This window comes from Alosa pseudoharengus, unplaced genomic scaffold (genome assembly GCF_046254945.1).
Source record: "Alosa pseudoharengus isolate Yale_2024_CS ecotype anadromous, Long Island Sound unplaced genomic scaffold, YU_APseudo_1.1 YU_APseudo_1.1_scf_20, whole genome shotgun sequence".
In the NCBI taxonomy this organism is placed as follows: domain Eukaryota; kingdom Metazoa; phylum Chordata; class Actinopteri; order Clupeiformes; family Clupeidae; genus Alosa; species Alosa pseudoharengus.
Window position 1 is genome coordinate 10,386,500 of NW_027468664.1, and position 19,555 is coordinate 10,406,054.

The 19,555-nt window shown below is 45.0% G+C and overlaps 1 protein-coding gene across 2 annotated transcripts in view; it reads right to left on the reverse strand.

Moving 5' to 3' along the window:
- Positions 1-306: 306 nt before the first annotated feature.
- Positions 307-19,555, reverse strand: part of pde3a (phosphodiesterase 3A, cGMP-inhibited) — a 73,339-nt gene continuing 54,090 nt past the window's right edge. For both annotated transcript variants that reach the window (XM_076296529.1, XM_076296528.1), the window contains 13 exons: positions 15,060-15,217; positions 13,307-13,431; positions 12,901-13,138; positions 10,792-10,868; positions 10,458-10,639; positions 10,211-10,348; positions 9,838-9,949; positions 9,310-9,420; positions 8,305-8,504; positions 7,643-7,846; positions 6,972-7,133; positions 2,813-3,119; positions 307-2,453 (listed from right to left, as the gene is read on the reverse strand). In XM_076296529.1, the coding sequence (XP_076152644.1) occupies positions 2,113-2,453; positions 2,813-3,119; positions 6,972-7,133; positions 7,643-7,846; positions 8,305-8,504; positions 9,310-9,420; positions 9,838-9,949; positions 10,211-10,348; positions 10,458-10,639; positions 10,792-10,868; positions 12,901-13,138; positions 13,307-13,431; positions 15,060-15,217 (2,355 nt within the window). In that variant the 3' untranslated portion in view covers positions 307-2,112. The remainder of the gene's footprint in view (positions 2,454-2,812; positions 3,120-6,971; positions 7,134-7,642; positions 7,847-8,304; positions 8,505-9,309; positions 9,421-9,837; positions 9,950-10,210; positions 10,349-10,457; positions 10,640-10,791; positions 10,869-12,900; positions 13,139-13,306; positions 13,432-15,059; positions 15,218-19,555) is intronic.

A 19,555-nucleotide genomic window follows, 5' to 3' on the forward strand; every position in this document is an offset into this window, starting at 1 on the left:
TCCCCCATCAAAGTGCACCGTTCTGGTGGAGGCCCAACAGCAGCGGAGTAGGGTGATGAGGCCTGAGGAGAGTGTTTCATCTGTGCTGCCGTCCTCGATCCGCTCGGCCATCACGGCCAATCTGCCTTGTTCGTACATCAAAGGATGGGGGGAGGGGGGGGGGGGGGGGGTCCAGCCGGGCGAACGGACGCCACGGGTCCACTCACGTGGACGTACGGATGGGCGGGCGGTGCAGTCCAGGCACTCCATATCATCAGCTCTGTCATGGGAGCCCCCACCCCCCTCCCACCCCCACCCCTCGGGCTGAGCACCAGGACGACTTAGCAATGTGGACGACACTCCGTGCCTTTTTCCTTCTGCATGACTTTCATGGCTTTGGGATGAAAGCAAGGGCTGGAATACTGGGATTTTGTGGGGTAGGGGGGTACTGGGGGTGGGCTTTCAGCTTTGAAGGACACTGCTAGACACAACTACAAGGGGCTTTCTTTAAAATTGTACATGCTCTCAGACAATGGTTTTGAGGCTTTAGAGTTGCTAACCCAGCAACAGCAGGTTTAACAGCTTCAATACAGTGACACTGTACACACTGTAGTGTAGAGAATATAGTGCGAGCTGCATTTGTGATGACCTACATGTGACGCTTTAGCCTAAGGTGGCTTCCTTGAGGATAGGCAAGCTTGAAACCATTTTAAAATGAATGTTTTGGGTGAAAAAAAACTATGTGCAATTAATTCATTTTTATGCACCTCCATCGTCTGCATAGCATCAGGAGTGCATGGAGTCACATTTCAGATAACTACACTGATGGTCTCAACTATGAAGGGGAATGCTAGAATGGCTCCAACACCCATTGTACTTAGAAAAGATCCTATATTGGCCATACAATAAAACAACTGTGGGCAACAACTGGAGCATCAAACCACACAAAAAAACATTTACCAGGCTACACAAAAATAGGATTCAAAAGTCCTATTTGGACCATGTCTGTCTACTTTCACAGGGTCTTGCGCACATGAAAGAAATAGACAAAGCATATAAGAAAAAGCAAAGTAGTTGCCAAGAAAGACTTTGGTTGACGGCCCACATACAAATGTATGAAGCTGTGGCATTGTGGAGCCATGGCACTGACTGGCTTTGTGTGACTTCCAGAGACAAAAGCATCAGGAGGAAAGGGGGGCATGTGATGCAAAAAAAATCTCATGCAAGTGTGTGTGTGTGTGTGTGTGTGTGTGTACATGTATGCTATTCTCTCCCTTGTGAAATAGGAAAGTCTTTTGAGAGCTGTAGGGTATTAAAATTCTGCTACTTCTCTCCCTTGTTGGAATGCAAGTGAATGGAGGCATGTTATTCTCGAGTAAGCGTTGTACAAACACTGGTTGACACCACAGTTGAAGGTCACCCCTCGGAATAGACAAAACTCCAATGGCAATGGATATCTCAATGCACACACGCACGCACACACACACACTCACACACTCAAAGGAATTCACTCATGCACTTATTAAATCAACTTTCAAAAGTAGTAGATAACCTGCTAGCCAATAAGTCCCTGCTTTTGTATACACATGCTGACACCAAGCAGAGCTCATGTTGTGGAGGTCTGGGCACTCTAAACCCAGCTCTCAAGAGCACAGAGCCTGATCAAAACTGAATCAAATGTTTTTTTTTCTTTAGAAAAGGAAAATTCCCTTACTTCCAAAGAGCTCGTCATCCCCTCGACAGGTGTGCCACGGACACCGTGTAGTCCGACCCTCTTGACCAGAAGAAACACTTTACCGCTTCTTCACACATTGCACTCGTCCTTCTCACCCACATACTCACTCACTTAGACACACACACACACACACACACACACACACACACTACTGAAAGCTCTCAAGCCTGTCTCTCTCAGACCTTATCCACTTTAGGCACATACCACCCCCCCCCCGACCCCACCCCCGAGTGTCTACAGTGTTGTGTCTAAGTGATGTGCTGGCAACCATACGTCAGGACTCTTTGTTTGGGAAATTAGAAAGTGTTCCTCTGACAGTTTCTTTTCTCTCACTCTCTCTCTCTCTCTCTCTCTCTCTCTCTCTTCATTCTTGTCTGTAACCCGACGCAGTCCCTCCATCACTCAGGGTTTTCTTCCTCCTCCTCCACCTCCACCTCCACCGCCTGGTCATCTGCAGTCTCAGGCGACGCGGGCGTCTCGTCCTCCAGAGACTCTGCCTCCTCCCCCTCCGTGCCCTCCTCCTGCTCCTCCTCCCCCGACTCCTCTACGTCCTCCTCTTTGCTCCCGGGCTCCTCCTCTTCCTCGTGGATGGAGAGGATGGGCTCGTTGCCCAGCGCCGACTCCTCGGCCTCGGTCTGGGCGTCCTCAGCAATCACCTTCTTCCACATCTCATGGTTCTCCAGCAGGTGCTGGGTGATCTGGCAGAAAACCTTCCGCCGCTTCTTTGGCCCTCGCTTCTCTGTGAAAAAGACACAGAAACAAGCATGGTGAAATAAAACACTAAGTAAATCACATTCTTCCATCCATCCATCATCTGATGAAATTATTTGGATTTCATTTGATAGGGATGATGTTACTTAACATAGTTCCAATACAGAACATGAAAGTGATCTTGTTTAATGCTTCGAGTACTGTTTTTACTAAACTTGCAACTCTTGTTTGAAGTTAAAGTTGAAGATGAAGCAAATAAGGTACAGTTGGGATAACTGTCCAGTAATTCTGGTAACCACATTTTTTTCTCCTTATGCTTTTCAGCGTATCGTTACAGGGTAAAACTGTTACAAAAAACTCATGACCTAACAACAAGTAACATCTTACGAGATTGCTCCGAGCTGGTGGATGCATCTTCCTCCGCCGTATCTTCATCTTCCTCCTCTTCCTCCTCGTCTGACTCCACTCCACCCGGCACCACCTCCTCTCCTTCCCTCTCCTCACCACCCTCCTCCTTGGCTGCGCCCTCCCCCGGCTCCACCCAGTGGCCAGGCATGAGGGCGGCCGAGTCGTAGGAGCTGCACAGCGGACCCACGATGTGTGTGATGAAGGACTCCTGGAGCTTAGCCAGCTGCGGTGCCGAGCGGTCCATGAAGGGGCTGATGGGAAGGCCCAGGCTGGATTCCTCATCCCCCTGCAATGCAATTGGACGCAATGTACAACAACATCATCAATATACACTACCAAACATCAATTATAGATCTATCTACCCAGATTTAGATGCATTTTAAGAGGGGTATGTAGTGTTATCAAAAGGGTCTTGCTGCAAGAGATCTCAATGAGGGTTTCAGAGATTTCAGAGTTGGAATTCTCTAGTATTACGTTGTACTAGGAGATTAAAGACTTCGCTTGAATAAAAGAATAACATGAAACATAGAATAACATGATTTCATCCCTGTGATTCATCCCTGCTTAAAGCTAGATAGGGTGAAAAGTGCACGGTGATCTGATACTGGTTGCACTTTGAAAGCGTGAGATAAAAGCATCCAGGTTAAAGAAAAATGACGCAAATTGCTTTTCTTCCCCAAGGAAGCGGCTTTTTATCAAATGCAATCTGTCTTATCAAGGAGGTAGAATGATGCGTTTTCTAACTGAGCACAAATGCTTCATGATGCTGTAAGTGGACCACAGCTGACAAGGTCTCCTGTTGCCATGGCAACCATGCACTAGCTGTCATGTGTAGCCTACAACATATGTGTGCACTCTGTGCGAGCAGGTAAAGCTCTGAAGTGCCAGTCTGATCAAATCATCGCGGAAAAATGAGGCCAGAGAGAGAGAGAAGGAAAAAAAGAGAGGGGCGAAAGGAGGCTGCCTCGCCTCTTGAACAGGATGATTTTACTCCTCTTTTGAATGGGTTTTGTTTTGAAAGAGAGCCTGACAGTCATGTGATCTGCATCTATAGGGCTGCTAGTCTGCTGCGACCTGACACAACTGGGTCACTTGCATCTTTTTTTCACAGTTCACACTAGCAGCGCTCTCCAAGGATGAGCTGTTTCTCTCCCATGCATCTCATTGTGGCCGAGCCTTAAGCCATTGTTAGTGCAGAATAAACAAAGCTTCAAAACTTGACCTTCCTCTTCTGAAGGTTGACAAAAAAAAAAAAGCTTACTTCTTTACATATTATTTTTACAACTTTACTTTGCCTTTTTTATCAGGGTACAATGTTTGACAAAATCTTTAAAAATACTTGGGTTTAGAGTAACTGTGATGTTTTTCTGAAGAACATTAACTCTAACTGTTTCCTGTAATGATGATGAGATTGCTTGGTCAGTGCAAAATTCAGTAACTGCATTTACTAATGCAATGCATTCTTTTCAGTTAATCCTTTCTCTTTAGCTTTAACTTTGACTGTGATAATGGTTAGCTGCTTGGCACTGGCATATGGTTAAATCTTCACCAGGTTGCCATGCTCTTAACCACTCATTACATTGAACCAATTCAAAGCCCCGATACTGAGACGCAGTAACTGTTGCTGGGCAACTGTATTGCGTCATCATGGTGCCGTCTCAGCCACTCAGTTGCCTAGTAACAGGGCATGTTTTTTTTCCAGTTTTGGTTTTAACTACTATTTATTACAAATATTCACCTGGTTTCCATTTTTAGAAGTATAGTTGAGGTTAATAGTTATATGCTGTGAGTTGTTTGCTATATTTAGGCTAGGTTTTGGCCGCTGTTTATGCCTGGAAACATTGCTTACCTCTCCAGAGACCCATTTTTTAAACAAAGATCTGAAGCCTTGAAGTGAACTTTGGAAGAAGTTTTCTACCTAATCATCTGTCAACCCATGACTGGATCGCCTGAGTCTGCCACTGCATGACGAGATCCGTGCATTAACGCAGACATAAGGGTCAATCTGACTGCCTTAAAACAAAAGTGCACTTTAGTGTTTTATTTATCAACCAACAGCTGAACAACTAAACTGATTAATGAACGCACATGTCCACATAAATAGCAGTGACAGATTGAAATAAACTAACTTTTTCATGAACATGAACATGACCTTGACTGGCATAGTACTATGAGACAGTCATGATAGACAGCTGGGGTGCCTTCTTTAGTCCCAGTCCGTCCCTGGTCTGGGCACACTGTCACTATCCAGTGGGCCACAGTGTAGTCAGCCTACATCTTCCTATGACTCCACCCCAGACAAGCTAGTGAATGTCTTTCATTCCTTCTGCCAATTTTCTGGTATCTTTGACTCTGTAGCCCCCCGCTAAATACAGTACATGCAACCTAAAGCTAAATCATGTTTGATGGCACCACCAGAATAGCCAGAGGAAAACAACATTCCAACATGTTTAAAACATTCCCTAACTGTGTTTGAGGAGGTGGTTACATCCACTAGAAAGAGATATTTCACAGATCTGATAGTAATTCATAGCCACTCAGGGTTCTCTCCAAAATATTAAGCACCTTACTCAGCCCAAATGACACCGAGAGCACTGTCATACCCTCACTGAGCTGAGTGATAGTTTCCTTCATTTCTCAGTAAACGAGACTTTTAACATTCGAGTCTTCCTGTTGTGCCCCTGTCTGTCTAGATTAGAAACTCTTCCAATCCAATGCACCTTGTTGCACCAATGTCACATTGTTAAACCATCTCCCTATCCCACTTAAGAAGAACTGTATTGGATTTGAAACCCTCATATCCTCATATTCACTTAACCATATTCCTCCCTGGGTTGTGAAAGAGGAGGCGTTGGCCCTTCCATCCTTTTAATTATTAACACATTTCTTATTTCTGGCCAAGTGCCAGCTTTGTTTAAACAGTGCAGCCTCTCCTCAAAAAACCTGAGCTTAACAACACTGATCTGAATAACTAGACGCATTTCAAATTCCTGAAAAGCTCGTCTTCCAGCAACATGTCCCCTCTCACCAAAAATGAAACTGGATTGACAAGTCTGGATTGACAAAGCATCACACTTAGTCTGCTCTAAATAAAGTCGCTAATGACTTGCTGGTATCTATTAATGTAGATGCTAGTGCTGACTTTGAAACTGTAGACCACCGCATTCTTTTAGAGAGCCTAGAGCTCTGAGTGGCCATCTTGGGCACTGCTCACAAGTGGTTCTCCTCCTTCCTAGAGAGAAGAACTTTTTCAGTTTATTTTAATGGTTCATCATTTCCCCTACTCTCCTGTCATAATTGTGTTCCACAGGGATGGTTCCTTAGCTGTACTTTATTTTTTACTCTATATGTTACCACTTAGCTATATTCTGAAAAAGCACTATTTATCCTGCTATCACTGCTATGCTGACGACACACAGCAGTACCTCCAACTGAAACCTGGTGCTTCAGTCTGGCACATTGAATCCATTGTTCGACTGAAATGTTCATTTTTGGTTCACAAGAAGTTTTAAATAGTGTAGTATACGAACTTGGGCCACTTGCAAGCTATGGCAAATCTTACATGAAAAATCTTGGCATTTTATTTGACTTTGATATTAAGCTATCAAGTCATAATTTTACCACCCTACAATTTGAAACAAAGCCAAACCCATATTTTCTTTCAAAGACTTTGAGATATTCATCCAGGCTTTTATTTTATCTCGCTTTGATTATTGCAATGCTCTGTATTTTGGTGTAAGTCAGTCCACTCTGTCTCACCTTCAGATGGTGCAAAATCCAACCACATGCCTGCTAACCAAATCTAAAAAAACATTGAACCATATCACTCTGAGTATATTTATATGTATTTTGTTTGTTTCATTTTTGTTTCTCTGAAAGAGTTTTCTGCTGTTTTGATTTTGTGCTTAATTAAATTTTTGTTCATTTTATTGATTTATTACTTCTGTTATTACTATAATTATTATTTGTATTATTTCCCTTTGTAAAGCACTTTGGTCAACCCCAGGTGATTTTAAACTGACTGTCACTATGACTATTCAGGAGTACTGCGACTATTTCTGGTGTGCGATATAATGATGCAATACTTAAATACGAGTTAGTCACAGCAGCACAGCACGTGAAGAAGTTTGACACGAACCTGCTCGTAAAATTCGTTCACAATGCCCTCAGTCCACTGGAGGTGCAGGTCTTTGCATTTGAGTGGCCCGTTGATGTCGGCCAACTTGATGCACATCTGGCATACCAAGAGCCGGTCGTTCTCGTTAGACCAGTCGATTCCCGAACACCCATCATCACCGACCTGAGAGAGACAGATATACAGTGTGAGACAGAGATAGCTGACTTCCTAGAGTAAATCTAACTAGGAGAATATGTTGTCATCAACAGTGATATGTTTGCATATTGAATGTATAATTCATAAATGGGATGTATTGAATGTATAATTCACAAATGGGTACTGTAAATTGCTTCACTAAATAGAAAAGGTCATTGAATAAATTATTCCACCATAACATTTCGTGGAGATTAGAAATATTTATTTTGTTGTGTCATGATAAAAGCACTCTATATTAATTTGATGCACCCTCAGAATCCTAGAAACACACCAGTTCATCGAAGAGCTGTCCCTACTTTGCCTCTGGTAGCTCTGACCCTGACCTCTGACCTATAATTGCGATGCTGTGAAAAATGTTGGAGGCGCCTAAATGATGTGCCAGTGCAGCTAGAGGACAAAGGTAGGTGCACCAGTGCAACCAATGTCTGGAGCCCTGGTATACTCTACTCTGCACCATATTGTCAATGACTGGCTACCTTGGCATTGAATTCTGCCAGGAAGTCAAAGTGCTTTTTCAGGTCCGTGGCGAGGATGGCTTCAATGACCAGGAAGCGAAAGCGCTTGAACTCCACATGCTGCAGGTTGGCCAGGAAGTTGTACTCCGGCCGTGACATGAAGAGGTTCCAGGCTGCCGCGGCGTGATGGTTCTCCAGAACAGAGCGGTCATTGTAGAGCACTGCCTGCGGATGGCATCAAACAGAGAGTGAGGAAAGAACAAATGAATACAACAAGAAAAAAACAGTTACAAAAAGAGAACAAATACAAGTTTCAGAGTGAGTATATGATGGGGAAAGATTATAGCAGGAAACAAAGAAACACACATAAAGTAGAGGAAATGTCAAGGGTGAAAAAAAACACGGAGAGAAAATACAGCATTGTTAGGAAAAATAAACAGGAATAAAGGGTGTCAACAGTGAAAGAAAAGGAAATAAAAGTGAGAGGTATATAGAAATTGCTTGATACAGAAAGAAGCATGGGAAACATACACCATCATATGGTGCTGCTGATGCACCTAAGCTCTGCTTGGAGTTCAGTTTGTATAATGAAGGTATGGTTGGTGCCTTAATGATATTCCCAGGGATGTTGTCATTTCTGTGACAGTGATCTTTGGTGGGAGTGATCTTTGGTCAGAGTGTACCTGTGGAGCACTGGTGGCCACAAGGAAGGCGTTGGTCCTGCCTGGGTGGTCGTAGTCATGCATGGCCGCTGCCACGTAGAGAGCCATGAGCTCCAGGGCCGGGATGAGGCCCGATAGGGAGCCGTAGCCCTGCTCCGCCACCAGGTTCGTCTTGGACACGAGGAAGCCCAGGCAACTGTGGGTGATGCTACTGTCTGCGTCTGGAGATGAAATTATACAGGAAGGCAAAGTAATGTAAAGAATGACCGTAACGTGCAGTTGAAATACAATTTCAGAGTTTCTAATGTCGTCTTTGTATGTGCTTAATAACAGGTTCCTGTAACATGTACAAGTATGTACGGAGTTGTATAGAGTTCTGCATTCTTGGTCGGTGCACAAAGTTAAAGGAGAAATCCGATTTTTACATGGATCTTGATCGCTAGACGTCGCCGAGTACTGTCGACAGGATAAAAACGACCAAAATCGGTGCTACCAAACTGGAGTACCTGCAGCTAATGGCCAGCACTCCCTATCGACAGTAGCCTACTCTGCGACTTCTAGCGATCAAGATTTGTCCAGATTTTCCTTTAACTCTGTCATGTATACAAATGTGCACAAACGTGCAAAAACAGGACTTATTCATTTAAAAAGGGTAAAGTTCCTATGCACAGCCTTCCAGGTGCTGGTGAGGTGCAGTCGTCAATAAATTAAAAGGAAAGTGAAGGATCACCGCACACTGGTGGATTTTCTTTGCTGGTTTATTTTTTAGTGAACCTGATGAACCTGATGAAGCATTGGCGAAACGTGTCGTTCACTAAAAAATAAACCAGCAAAGAAAATCCACCAGGACATATTCATTTATTTATGGCTAAATAGATAGGATTATTCAGTATAGGTGATTACATTACAATATGAAAATATTCATAGCAGTGTTAACGTTAACGGCCAATGTGTGTCCACAAACAATCTGGAATAAAACTGACAAGTACCAATGTCCTCCCTGGACATGAACAAGCCTGGACTCACCATCACTGACTGAGCCTTCCTGATTGGCCAGACTGGGTAGGCCAGGCACAGGTTGTGTGGTGAGGTACCAGACTGCATGCAGCACGTCGGTGGCATGAATTCTGTTATGATCTGAAGTAAGGTAAGAGAGGGTGTAATACCATGAGTCTCTGTTAGAGGGCAGCACTGCTGTGTGTCATAGTGTGACAGCAGAAATGTGGTTGAGTAAACATGTCGAAGAGCAATAGATCCCCCTTGTGCTTGGTCATAGTTAATGTTAGCTATGCTGGACATGCAAGGGCCTTCAGCAATTTACATTCTTCTGAAGATACTACTACTCTTATTATCATTAGATGTTGTACATGTGAATCTCCATCCTTTGAACATAACATTATGTGTCCAATGTGATCGTAGTTCAAAAATCAACTTGGGGAATTGAATAGAAATAGCTACAAGTGAATAATAAATAAGTTCCTTTGCATTTACATTAGCCATTATTGCTACCAAAGGTACATCAAAGCAAATCCCTGTTTTCTCATGCAGACTTACATGGGATGTCCCTGTATCCATTCTCCAAAGCATGAAAATAATTCATGAATTCCCTGACAGGAATCTTGAATGTCTCAAAGAGACCTGTGTCTTCAAAAAGCCTGTAAGTGACCTGAGGCACACACCAAATCTAAATTAGCATTTCAGACATATTTACATTGGTATCATAAATATATATATAATATATTTCCACACATATATATATAATTCATGTTTAGGTCAACAAATGCAAACAGGGTTCCTTTCATTAATGTTGTGCATGTGTGTGTCTGAGGTAAACATGATTTGACCAAGTTCAACCAGCAGATGGCAGTACAGCTCCAAAGCAGAAACCCAGTCTTCCATCGCTAAAGGCCCACTTCTAACTTCTTACCTGACTGAGGATCCGACCGCACTTGCCTTCGGTCCTCTCCACCAGGTTAAAGATGGGGAAGTTCCAGTTGTTGATCTGGCTCATCAGTGGCTCCAGGCCCTCCATGACCAGCGGCTCCGGAGCCAGAATGGCCTTATCCTGACCGCATCAAGCCAGACAAGGCCAGTAAGTGGACGAGACACGGAGTGGAAAAAGACTGCAGGATTCTTACATTATTTGCACAATAAGTACCAGGAAATTGACCCACCTCGGGTGAAAGTAGGGGGTGGAGGACCAAGCTCTCGGCCGGGTACATCCTGCACCCCTGCTGCGCTTCAGGCGGCTTTCGGTGCCCTTCCCCATCGTCTTCGTTCTGTGCAAAATCGCTGCTGTCACTGTGGTTGGTCTCGTAGGTGCTGTCATAGTCAGATGAAGCCAGCACTGGGTCATCTACAGGACAAATAACAGCAACGATCACCGCAGTGTATTACCTGCATTAAGCTACCGTACATTACTGTACACAGTCCAAACAACTCCACACAGCATCATATCTACACACTGGATGTGGATAATGGATATGGCTGATGGACAGTGAGTCCTACCTATCTGCGGTACCCTGTCCCCTCGGTCCATAGAGCCTTCTCCATGGGCAAGTTTATTATTGTAGGGTCTCCCGCAGCTGCAGAAAATATAATACAATATTACAATATACCGGTATTGTATTCATATATCTTTAATATATTTGTTTATATCAATCAACCAATCAATCAGTCAATATTGATGCAGTGGGAAAAGGTACATACATTATGTAAGAGCATGTCCGAAAATGTCTGCATTTGTTGCTTGGAATCAAAGAAAGAGAAACACATCTAGTTGTACGTATGTGATGTGCTGTCTAGAACATATAAGGATGATTCATTTGTATGTTTAATCTGGGGGACAGTGCTGCTCTACCACTGCGTACTGGCGACACACTGCTTGCCCTCTGTGAGTGACTAACGCTTGATGATATTCTCTCTCTCTCTCTCTCTCTCTCTCTCTCTCTCTCTCTCTCTCTCTCTCTCTCCTCTCGCGGGCGGCCAGGGCCCCGTCCTCGCTCTGGCTTGGTGCCGGCGTCCATCTCACTCAGCTCTCCAGCGTGAATCAGCCAGGCAGACAGGACCCAATCAAACCCTTCCCTTCCCCTGCCTCTGTGTTCATTATGGCCAAGGGCAGCGCGACCCCTGCCCGTCACCCCAGCGCGCACATGGACGCTCAGAGTGAGCGAGAGAGAGAGTGAGAGAGTGAGTGAGAGAGAGAGAGAGAGAACGTTCTCTGGAAAGAGAGAAGCGAACAGAGAGACAACACGGCAAAGCACAGCGGCTCCAGGCAACTGAGAATGTTTGGGGAAATACATAGGGTCTGTTTTCGGAGATGAACGCAGTAAGGTGTATTTATTTAACAACGTTGTTGACCCTCATATGTAAGACTTCTGTCTAATAACAGGTTAGTCATTCATGATTAGTGAGCTGCACTTGAGTCAGGACGGAGGAACACTGATAAACAGATAAACAGATGAACAGAGAGCCAGACTGCAGACAGAGAGAAAGATGTGTGCCTAGGTTCACTTCTAACCTGTCCACAATGCATCAGGCAGCATGGCCTTTCTCTGGACACAGAGATGAGATGCTTAACTTACACTCTCTCCCCCCAGAGCTTTCAGGACCTCAGACTGGACAAAAGGTGCTGAGTACCGAGCAAAGGGTCTGAATACTGAATATAGATACTGGATTTAGTCTGAATACTAAAAGTCAATGTGATATATATTTTTTCCCATTTTAATAGATTTGAAAAATGAATGAATGATTTATGCAACATAACAAAAAAAAAGAGTCTGAATAGTTTATGGAATGCACTGTTGCCAATGCCAACACACACAAACATACACAGAGCCTCGCTGAAAGAGCCTCTAGATGTCTTGTTGGGGGTCAAAACAGCATGTGCTGGACACAGAAATATTTCACAAACAAATTGTATAGCCCAGCAATATCAACAATGAACACTGTCCACTAACTGCGCTCACTGTATCTTCCATCTAGATGCACGTGTAGCTGATTGGCTCAATGCTTCCTCCGTTCGAGTTTAATTGCGTTCCAAAACAACGAGAGGAGACGCCGCGTTGTTTATCTTCGGAGCAGCACCCCACTCAGAGAGATAATTACAGTGCAGGGACGTGGAGCACTATTCCACTAATCTCTACACGGTGTGTGTGTGTCATTAATTTGCTAATCGACACGTTTGACTCAGCTTTTGGCATCTCTGAGCCATCCACTCCCACACAAACATCAAACACACACACCAACCAGATACTGTTTTGAAGAGTTCATCCACAGGGTTTCCTTGAATTGTGTGGTAGCAAGTGTGCAGGAAAATGTACAGTATGTGTGTGTTCATATAAATGTCTGTTTATAAGTTGTCTGTCTATTTCCGGTGTGCATAGCAGGGGATTTGGGATATTGACCTACAGTGCAGGTTTGGATGAAAGTGTGTGTGTGTGATTGTATGTGTGTGTGTGTATGTGTGTGTGTGAGAGAGAGGGCGAGAGAGAGAGAGAATGAGAAAGAGGGATGGAGTAAAGGAACGAGTCAAAGAGAGCGAGCAGGAGAGAGAGAGAGAGAGAGAGAGAGAGAGAGAGAGAGAGAGAGAGAGAGTGTGTATGTGTGTTGTATTACCTGCTACAGAGTGGCGGTGGGCCCCATTGTGGAGCTGGGGTGGTGGAGCTGGGTGCACTCTGGCTGTGTGTTAAGGCTCGGTGCGGGGCCCGCTTGGGGACCACCTCCCCCGGGGGAGCAGCACACTCAGGCAGCTCCATGGATGGGGTCTTGGCAGTGGGGCTGCTCACTGGGGTGCCCTGCGCTGGGGGAGAGTGGCACGGAGACGCCAGGGGCGAGATGTTGGAGGGAGGGTAACCTGCCGACGAAAGGGGTGAACTTTATTGGATTTTTATTGTGCTTCTATCTGTCTCTCTCTCGTTCTATTTTTGCTTTCTCTCTCATTCCCTCACCCATCTCCCTCTTTCTTCCTTTCATTCTTTTACTCACTAACACACACACACACACACACACACACAGGATGTACCTGGTCTGTTTAGCCTCTTGTTGTACAAATGATTGGAGGCTGAGGGAGCGTAAGAGGCAGACATGGACCTGCTCTTAGAGATGGTCAACATGACGGAGCTGTTCCATGACTCGTTATTCACCATACTGCAAAACACACACACACACACACACACACACACACACACACACACACACACACACACACACACACACACACACACACACACACACACACAAACACACACATGGAGGTCTGACTCACTGGTACATATCGGGTCATAAGCACAGTGGCCAATGTAGGATTTATATGTTACACAACAACTTTTCTTTTATACTATTTTCTCTTTTTTTCCCTCTCTCCTTCCTCCACTCCGAAGTGAACTGGAGAATCTCAAGGCTCGGATCCCTCCTGCTGCGCGAACAAACCAAAGACATCCATTAAAGGCTTTCCAGCCGATTGATTCGGGGAGACTTCTAAAGGCTAGGCCCAATTCGTAGCAACAACTGGCAGATCCCTACCAGCCAGCATGTGATCCAGCATGTCTGCGTGTGTTTGTGTGTGTTTGTGTGTGTGTGTGTGAGAGAGAGAGAGAGAGAGAGAGAGAGAGAGAGAGAGAGAGAGAGAGAGAGAGAGAGAGAGAGAGAGAGAGAGAGAGAGAAAGAGCTTTACACACTGGGTCGGGCCGCAATCTAAACACAGGGCCTGACTTTTTGAGCGTCTCCAGGAAACAGACGTAAGCCCTCGTCTCCAGACCCCAGATAGCCATCTGAGACTGAGAGGCGGGGGTGGTGGGAGGGTCTGCGTGTGTGTGTGTGTGTGTCTGTGTGTATGAGCGTGTGTGTGAGTGCGGGGGGGATTAATGGGTGAACTTCAGCCTAAGTCCATAACTCAGACCCCATTGTATAAAGACACAAAGAGTAAGGGAGGGGGGTAGTTTAGGGGGCTGAACATTTCTAAGATGGAAGCAATAATAAAAACATAATCAAACTTTAAAAAATGGCGACACAAAATAGGAGGCGAAGGAGAGTTCACATGCACAGCGCGGCCAACATGAAGACCTGATACTCATCTGGCGCCACTTCGTGAAAAGGGGGGAGCTTTTAGAAAGAGAGAGAAATGACAAACAAAAATTGACCAAACGCCTCACACTAGCTCTTCCTTAAGTAATCTCCATTCATGCCTAAAGGGGCCATCCATTTTGTTCCCTGCTTTTGCTCCCCTCCGCGGGCTTCCGGTGTTGGAGTGATGTTTCACTTTTCTGCGGGGCCGAGCGGTGCAGAGGGATTTGGGAGGGTGGATCAGCTACAAAGAGAAAAGCCTGTGACTGGGGGCGCTGGTCACAGGCGCGTATCCACCAATCTGGTTTCCTCATTCCCACTAAATCCTGTTGAAAGCTTTTAATTTCATGTAGACGAAAGGCAGATTTCACACTCAGAAAAAGCAATAAGAGGACTTTGGAAATGGTTTTCATTTCACAGAGACTTCACTAATGACTGCTATTGCTTTGATGCCTGACGCATTTTTTTCCTATTGACTTTGGACTGGTCCAACGTTCTACTTTCTCAGACCATAACACAATAGTCCATCTAAATGCTTCTTCAAGTTTTGGCACCTTCTGTGTGTAACATCATCTACAATCAGCACATGAAGTACCCTTACACTTCCTTACCCCCCATCTCTCTCTCTCTCTCCCTCTCTGCATCATTTCATTGGACAGCTTTTCTCGCAGCAGATAAGAGCGTTGCCGTGCACAGGGGGGGGCGAGCTTTACCTGCTGGTGGGGCCGTCATGGGTGGGCTTGATGCTGGCGCTGCGGTCGCGACGCACCGGGCCGGGCTCAATGGTGGGCAGGCCCGTGGCGGAGGTGGTGGTGGTCCAGGTGGACGAGATCCTCCGCAGCAGGCCTGGGGGCAGCGACCGCCTCAGTCGCTGCAAAACAGGAAGAGAGCCGTCCAGACCAAATGAATATCCTGAAGAGCATATGGCTGAGAGAGCACTTGAACTTTATTGAACTCAAAGTTTTTTTTTTTTTTGAGGATGTATATTTGGAAATACATTAAAAGTAACAAATGGACTTGTTTTTGCAAGAAAAGAGATATTGTGCAAGCAAATGCATGGAAAAATCTGAACCTGATTTAATGAATCATACATAACCAAAAGCAAGTCTGTAACATTAAAATGTCATTATTAAAGAATATTTATTCTTATTTTTCATTTTATGAAATACTTAATTCATTAGTTAATTTACATAATTGTGCCATCAACAACAACAAAGATGCTTTTACCGTCTGTTTATAGGACCAATTATACAGACTATTGGTACTTAAGACAATGAAGTGAGACTCTTAACGCTGCTAAAATCATGAACTTTAGCCAAATACAAAAAGCTATTGGTATGTGACTACCGTAGTTTGATTTTTGTGCTGTAGCTAGAAGCTTTTTATGAGATTAATGTTTTTCAGTTTCTATATTGTGTGCTGTGATGGCTATATAAGGAGAGAGATAGAGTGAGAGAGAAAGGGCAAGAGGGAGATAGAGAAAGAGAGAGAGAAAGAGGGGGAAGGGGGGGTGTGATGTGACGGCTAAAAGGGAATGTGTTGCCGGGCAGACCATCAGGGAGCAGCTGATCCTGATGCTTCTCCAGGAGGGAATCCTGCGTTGGCACTGGGAAATGGGGACAGAGCAGATGGAGGCCCCCTGGAGGAATGGCTCTCCGTCTGCCCCTGTCCTCCAACCCCACTCCACACCGCCCCTCCGACCCCGAGGGAGCGGGCAGGACGGTGCCGGAAAGATCCAGCACACCACTCTCCGTTCATGGGCCTGAGACATCACGATATCTCCTCTAAGAGGTTCACATCTGGTTTTGTCCTTCTGTGTCATTTTTAAAGTGGTCATTTTTCTCCCTTCATTGGGTCACCTCAGGAAGTGACCACGACTGAGGTTAAAACTCCGCTGACAGCCACATGAATGTTTCAGGCCTCCTCCCAGGCCTCAGAGGCAAACCCTGTACTCTCATCCATCTCCCACCCACAGTAGGCTGGGACCACCACATCTCCACTCTTCTTCCCTCCCCCCCTCCTTCTCTCCCTCCCTCCCTCTCCCTCCCTCCCACCAACGAAGGACAAATGGATGGAGGGTCCTGCCTGCCTGCTTTGCTGTTGCTTCCGCCACCGAGGGTGGTGGAGCACACTTCCATGTTTATCCAGGGATCCACAGCCTTGTACCAGCAGCTTCCGCCGGCCTCTCCTGAAAGCCCACTTCCACACGTCGACGAGCTGCTCCCGGCATGCGGCCCCGCCGTGCATTAATCTAATTCAAACACTGCCAGCCTAAAGAGGGCTTAAGGAGGAGAGGCGTGGGCCCCTTCCAAATGTCTGATACTGTAGACCTGAACATGAGTTCTCTCTCTCTCTCTCTCTCTCTCTCTCTCTTTCTCTCTCCCTCTCTCTCTCTCTTTCTTTCTCTCTCCCTCTGTCTCCCTAGTTCGCAGCTGCAGACAGGCTGTCAGAGTGGGGGAGGCTCATCAGCCAGCCGGCCCTGGATGCTGGGAGGAGGAGAAGTCCGATCTGATCTGATCACCGCGCTACCCGTCTAGAGGGAGGACCATCTGCATCCCTCAAGTAGCGGCTCGGAAATACGTCCTTAGGACGGAGCCAGTGGTCAAAATGCTGTGTAGACTTTGGACAATATGCTGCATGCTTTCTCTCTCACACACACTCTCAATTTTGTCGTCTCCCAAGACATCTTTTTTGTAAGAAAAGTGAACAACACTTTATTTTTACTAAACTATTTTTATACTTGTTCTGACATGAGACGTATAAAAGAGAACAACATGGAATACTAACTTAAAATACTCATTTTCTTCTGATGTGAAGAAAATAAATTGGCAGCTTTTTTGTCATGATAATTATAACCATCTTAACTATAAAATGTCCCAAAGAGGGAAGTAAATTCTTCACATTTTCAGTATGCAGTCTGTGACAAGACTTGTGTGTCAAGCATGCTCAGCATATTAGACTACTTCCAAAAACATCCACGGGCCTCTAACAGCGAGGCTTTCAGTGGAAAGGCAGAGAGGGAAAGGTCGCTCTCCCTGCTGTGTTTACCTAGACCAGGTTCCCCCTCCAGCACTTAAAGACCACTCTCCCCCTCAGCAGAATGGGAGAAATCTAACAGCCATGAGCTCCACAGTTCCGGAGTCACACTTGTTGCAGGAAGTTCAGAAGTGTTATGTCTAGTTGAACCTCTAAAAAAAAAAAGAAATAAAGAACGAGTGGTAGGAAAAAGGAGAGATAGACAAAAGGAAAAAAAAACAGAGGAAAGTTGGAAAGAGGAGCCGTTGGCATTTCAAACCAAAAAAAAAAAAAAAAATTCTTGAAATCTGAAATCCTCAAATCAGCCTCTGTGGCACACAATGTGTAGTTGTGGAAACGTTGCTGAGCCAGACACCAGCCAGAGGGCAAAACCTCTCTTACACTGATACAGAGACGTGAGGGAAAGCAGTGTGGTGTATGGGTGTAAGTGCTGCTTCTAACCCTGGGCAAATTGTGTTATGATTACACACAGGGCTCTCTGAAACCCCACATCTCTCGCAACGTTTTTACGCCGTTTCATTCCGATTCACCATGTTGACACAGCTGTGGGTATGACAGATAAAACAGGGCTTCAGGGCTTCAGAAACCAGACCGTGGCCTACTTTTCTTCACCAAGACGGCCAGAATATCACCTTTTTATTTAGCCAAGATCTTTAAAAAAGCAGCCCCCACACTGCTGTTGGCACGAGCTCAAGCTGCTCCAAACTACTCACAGGCTAACTTTCAGACAGGTACCGCACACTAGCCCCTTGCTAACATCACACAGACAACTAATTAGAAAACCACTTTGACCTCTGCTTAAACTTCTGTCTGCATATCAATCCCAGTGTGGTTACAGGTGTAATTTGAACAGTGTAGTCTCACAGTGGGCAGTGGCATTCCTAGCTCAGGGGGAGTAGGGGAACTGGCCGGTGGTGCGGGCAAAACACTAGCGCAGCAGTGTTCGAGCAGCAGGGCTCCATCCTGCTGAGCATCACAGGCCCTTTATTCAGACTAACCTACGCCTTAAGTGCTGGCATGCATTTTTTAAGTGTTGCCCTAGTAAAACATTAAAAGGCCTCGGCGAAAATGTGCGTCATTGTCCCCTACATTAGAGCCCTGCCTGTGCCTGTGTGTGTGTGTGTGTGTGTGTGTGTGTGTGTGTGTGTGTGTGTGTGTGTGTGTGTGTGTATGTGTGTGTGTGTGTGTGTGTGTGTGTGTGTGTGTGTGTGGGTGTGGTGTTTGGGTGTACCTGCGTGCATGTTTGAAGACTGCCTTGAACTAATTTTCGGTCGGATCAAAGTTTGTTTACACCTGCATCTCATCAGTGAGCACTGCAGTATTAATAGGAGCATCATTCATAAAACATTTTCCCCAATCTTCATATCGCAAATGCATCACAGCAGGAGAAAGGGAAGGACAATTAACCACAACTGTGCTCTAATTCCACTTTGTAAGTATAACTGTAACTATACACATATGCTGATATTCTTGACAAAATGAGGACTATTCTCAGAAGAGTCATTCCGAGGACCTAAAAAACAACCCTTGAAAATCCCTTTTGTCTAATCTGTTAACCGGGACATAGAAATGGGTGAAATATTCAGCTTTCTTCTTTTTTCCCCCAGAAGACATATCCAGGAGACTGGATACCTCCTAACTTCATAACTCAGTGCAAAAAGGGACATTTGATATTTGGAGACTATACAATTCTATGGTTTTTAAGACTGAGTGAAGTAACATATTGATGACAAACAGCTGACTGAAGTAGACCTGTGATGAACCTACACCCAGGAACTTCACTGGATGACATTTTTTGACACAGCAAGCAGATTAAGGGTATTTTAATTGAAACCATTCAGGATGTGCCACAGCTTTTCCACAGGATGTGCAGTAAATAAATGTGAGTGAATATGCAAAAAAACCGGAATACTGCAGATCCTTTTTTCACACCCATCATTTGTTAAACACACACACTGTTCATTTATAGTCTGGAAACATTTCACTCTGTGGGTTTACTTTCACTACGGTTCAGACCATTTAATACTTATGGATTTTAAATAGGAATGTTTCCGTTGAAGTGTTCCTGTCTCCTAAAACTGTTTAAATTGGTTGTAAGTGACACCCTACAATTTGTAGTGTGCAGTTGAAAGAATTGGGCTTGTTGAAAATGGAAATAGTGTAAGTTTAGTGA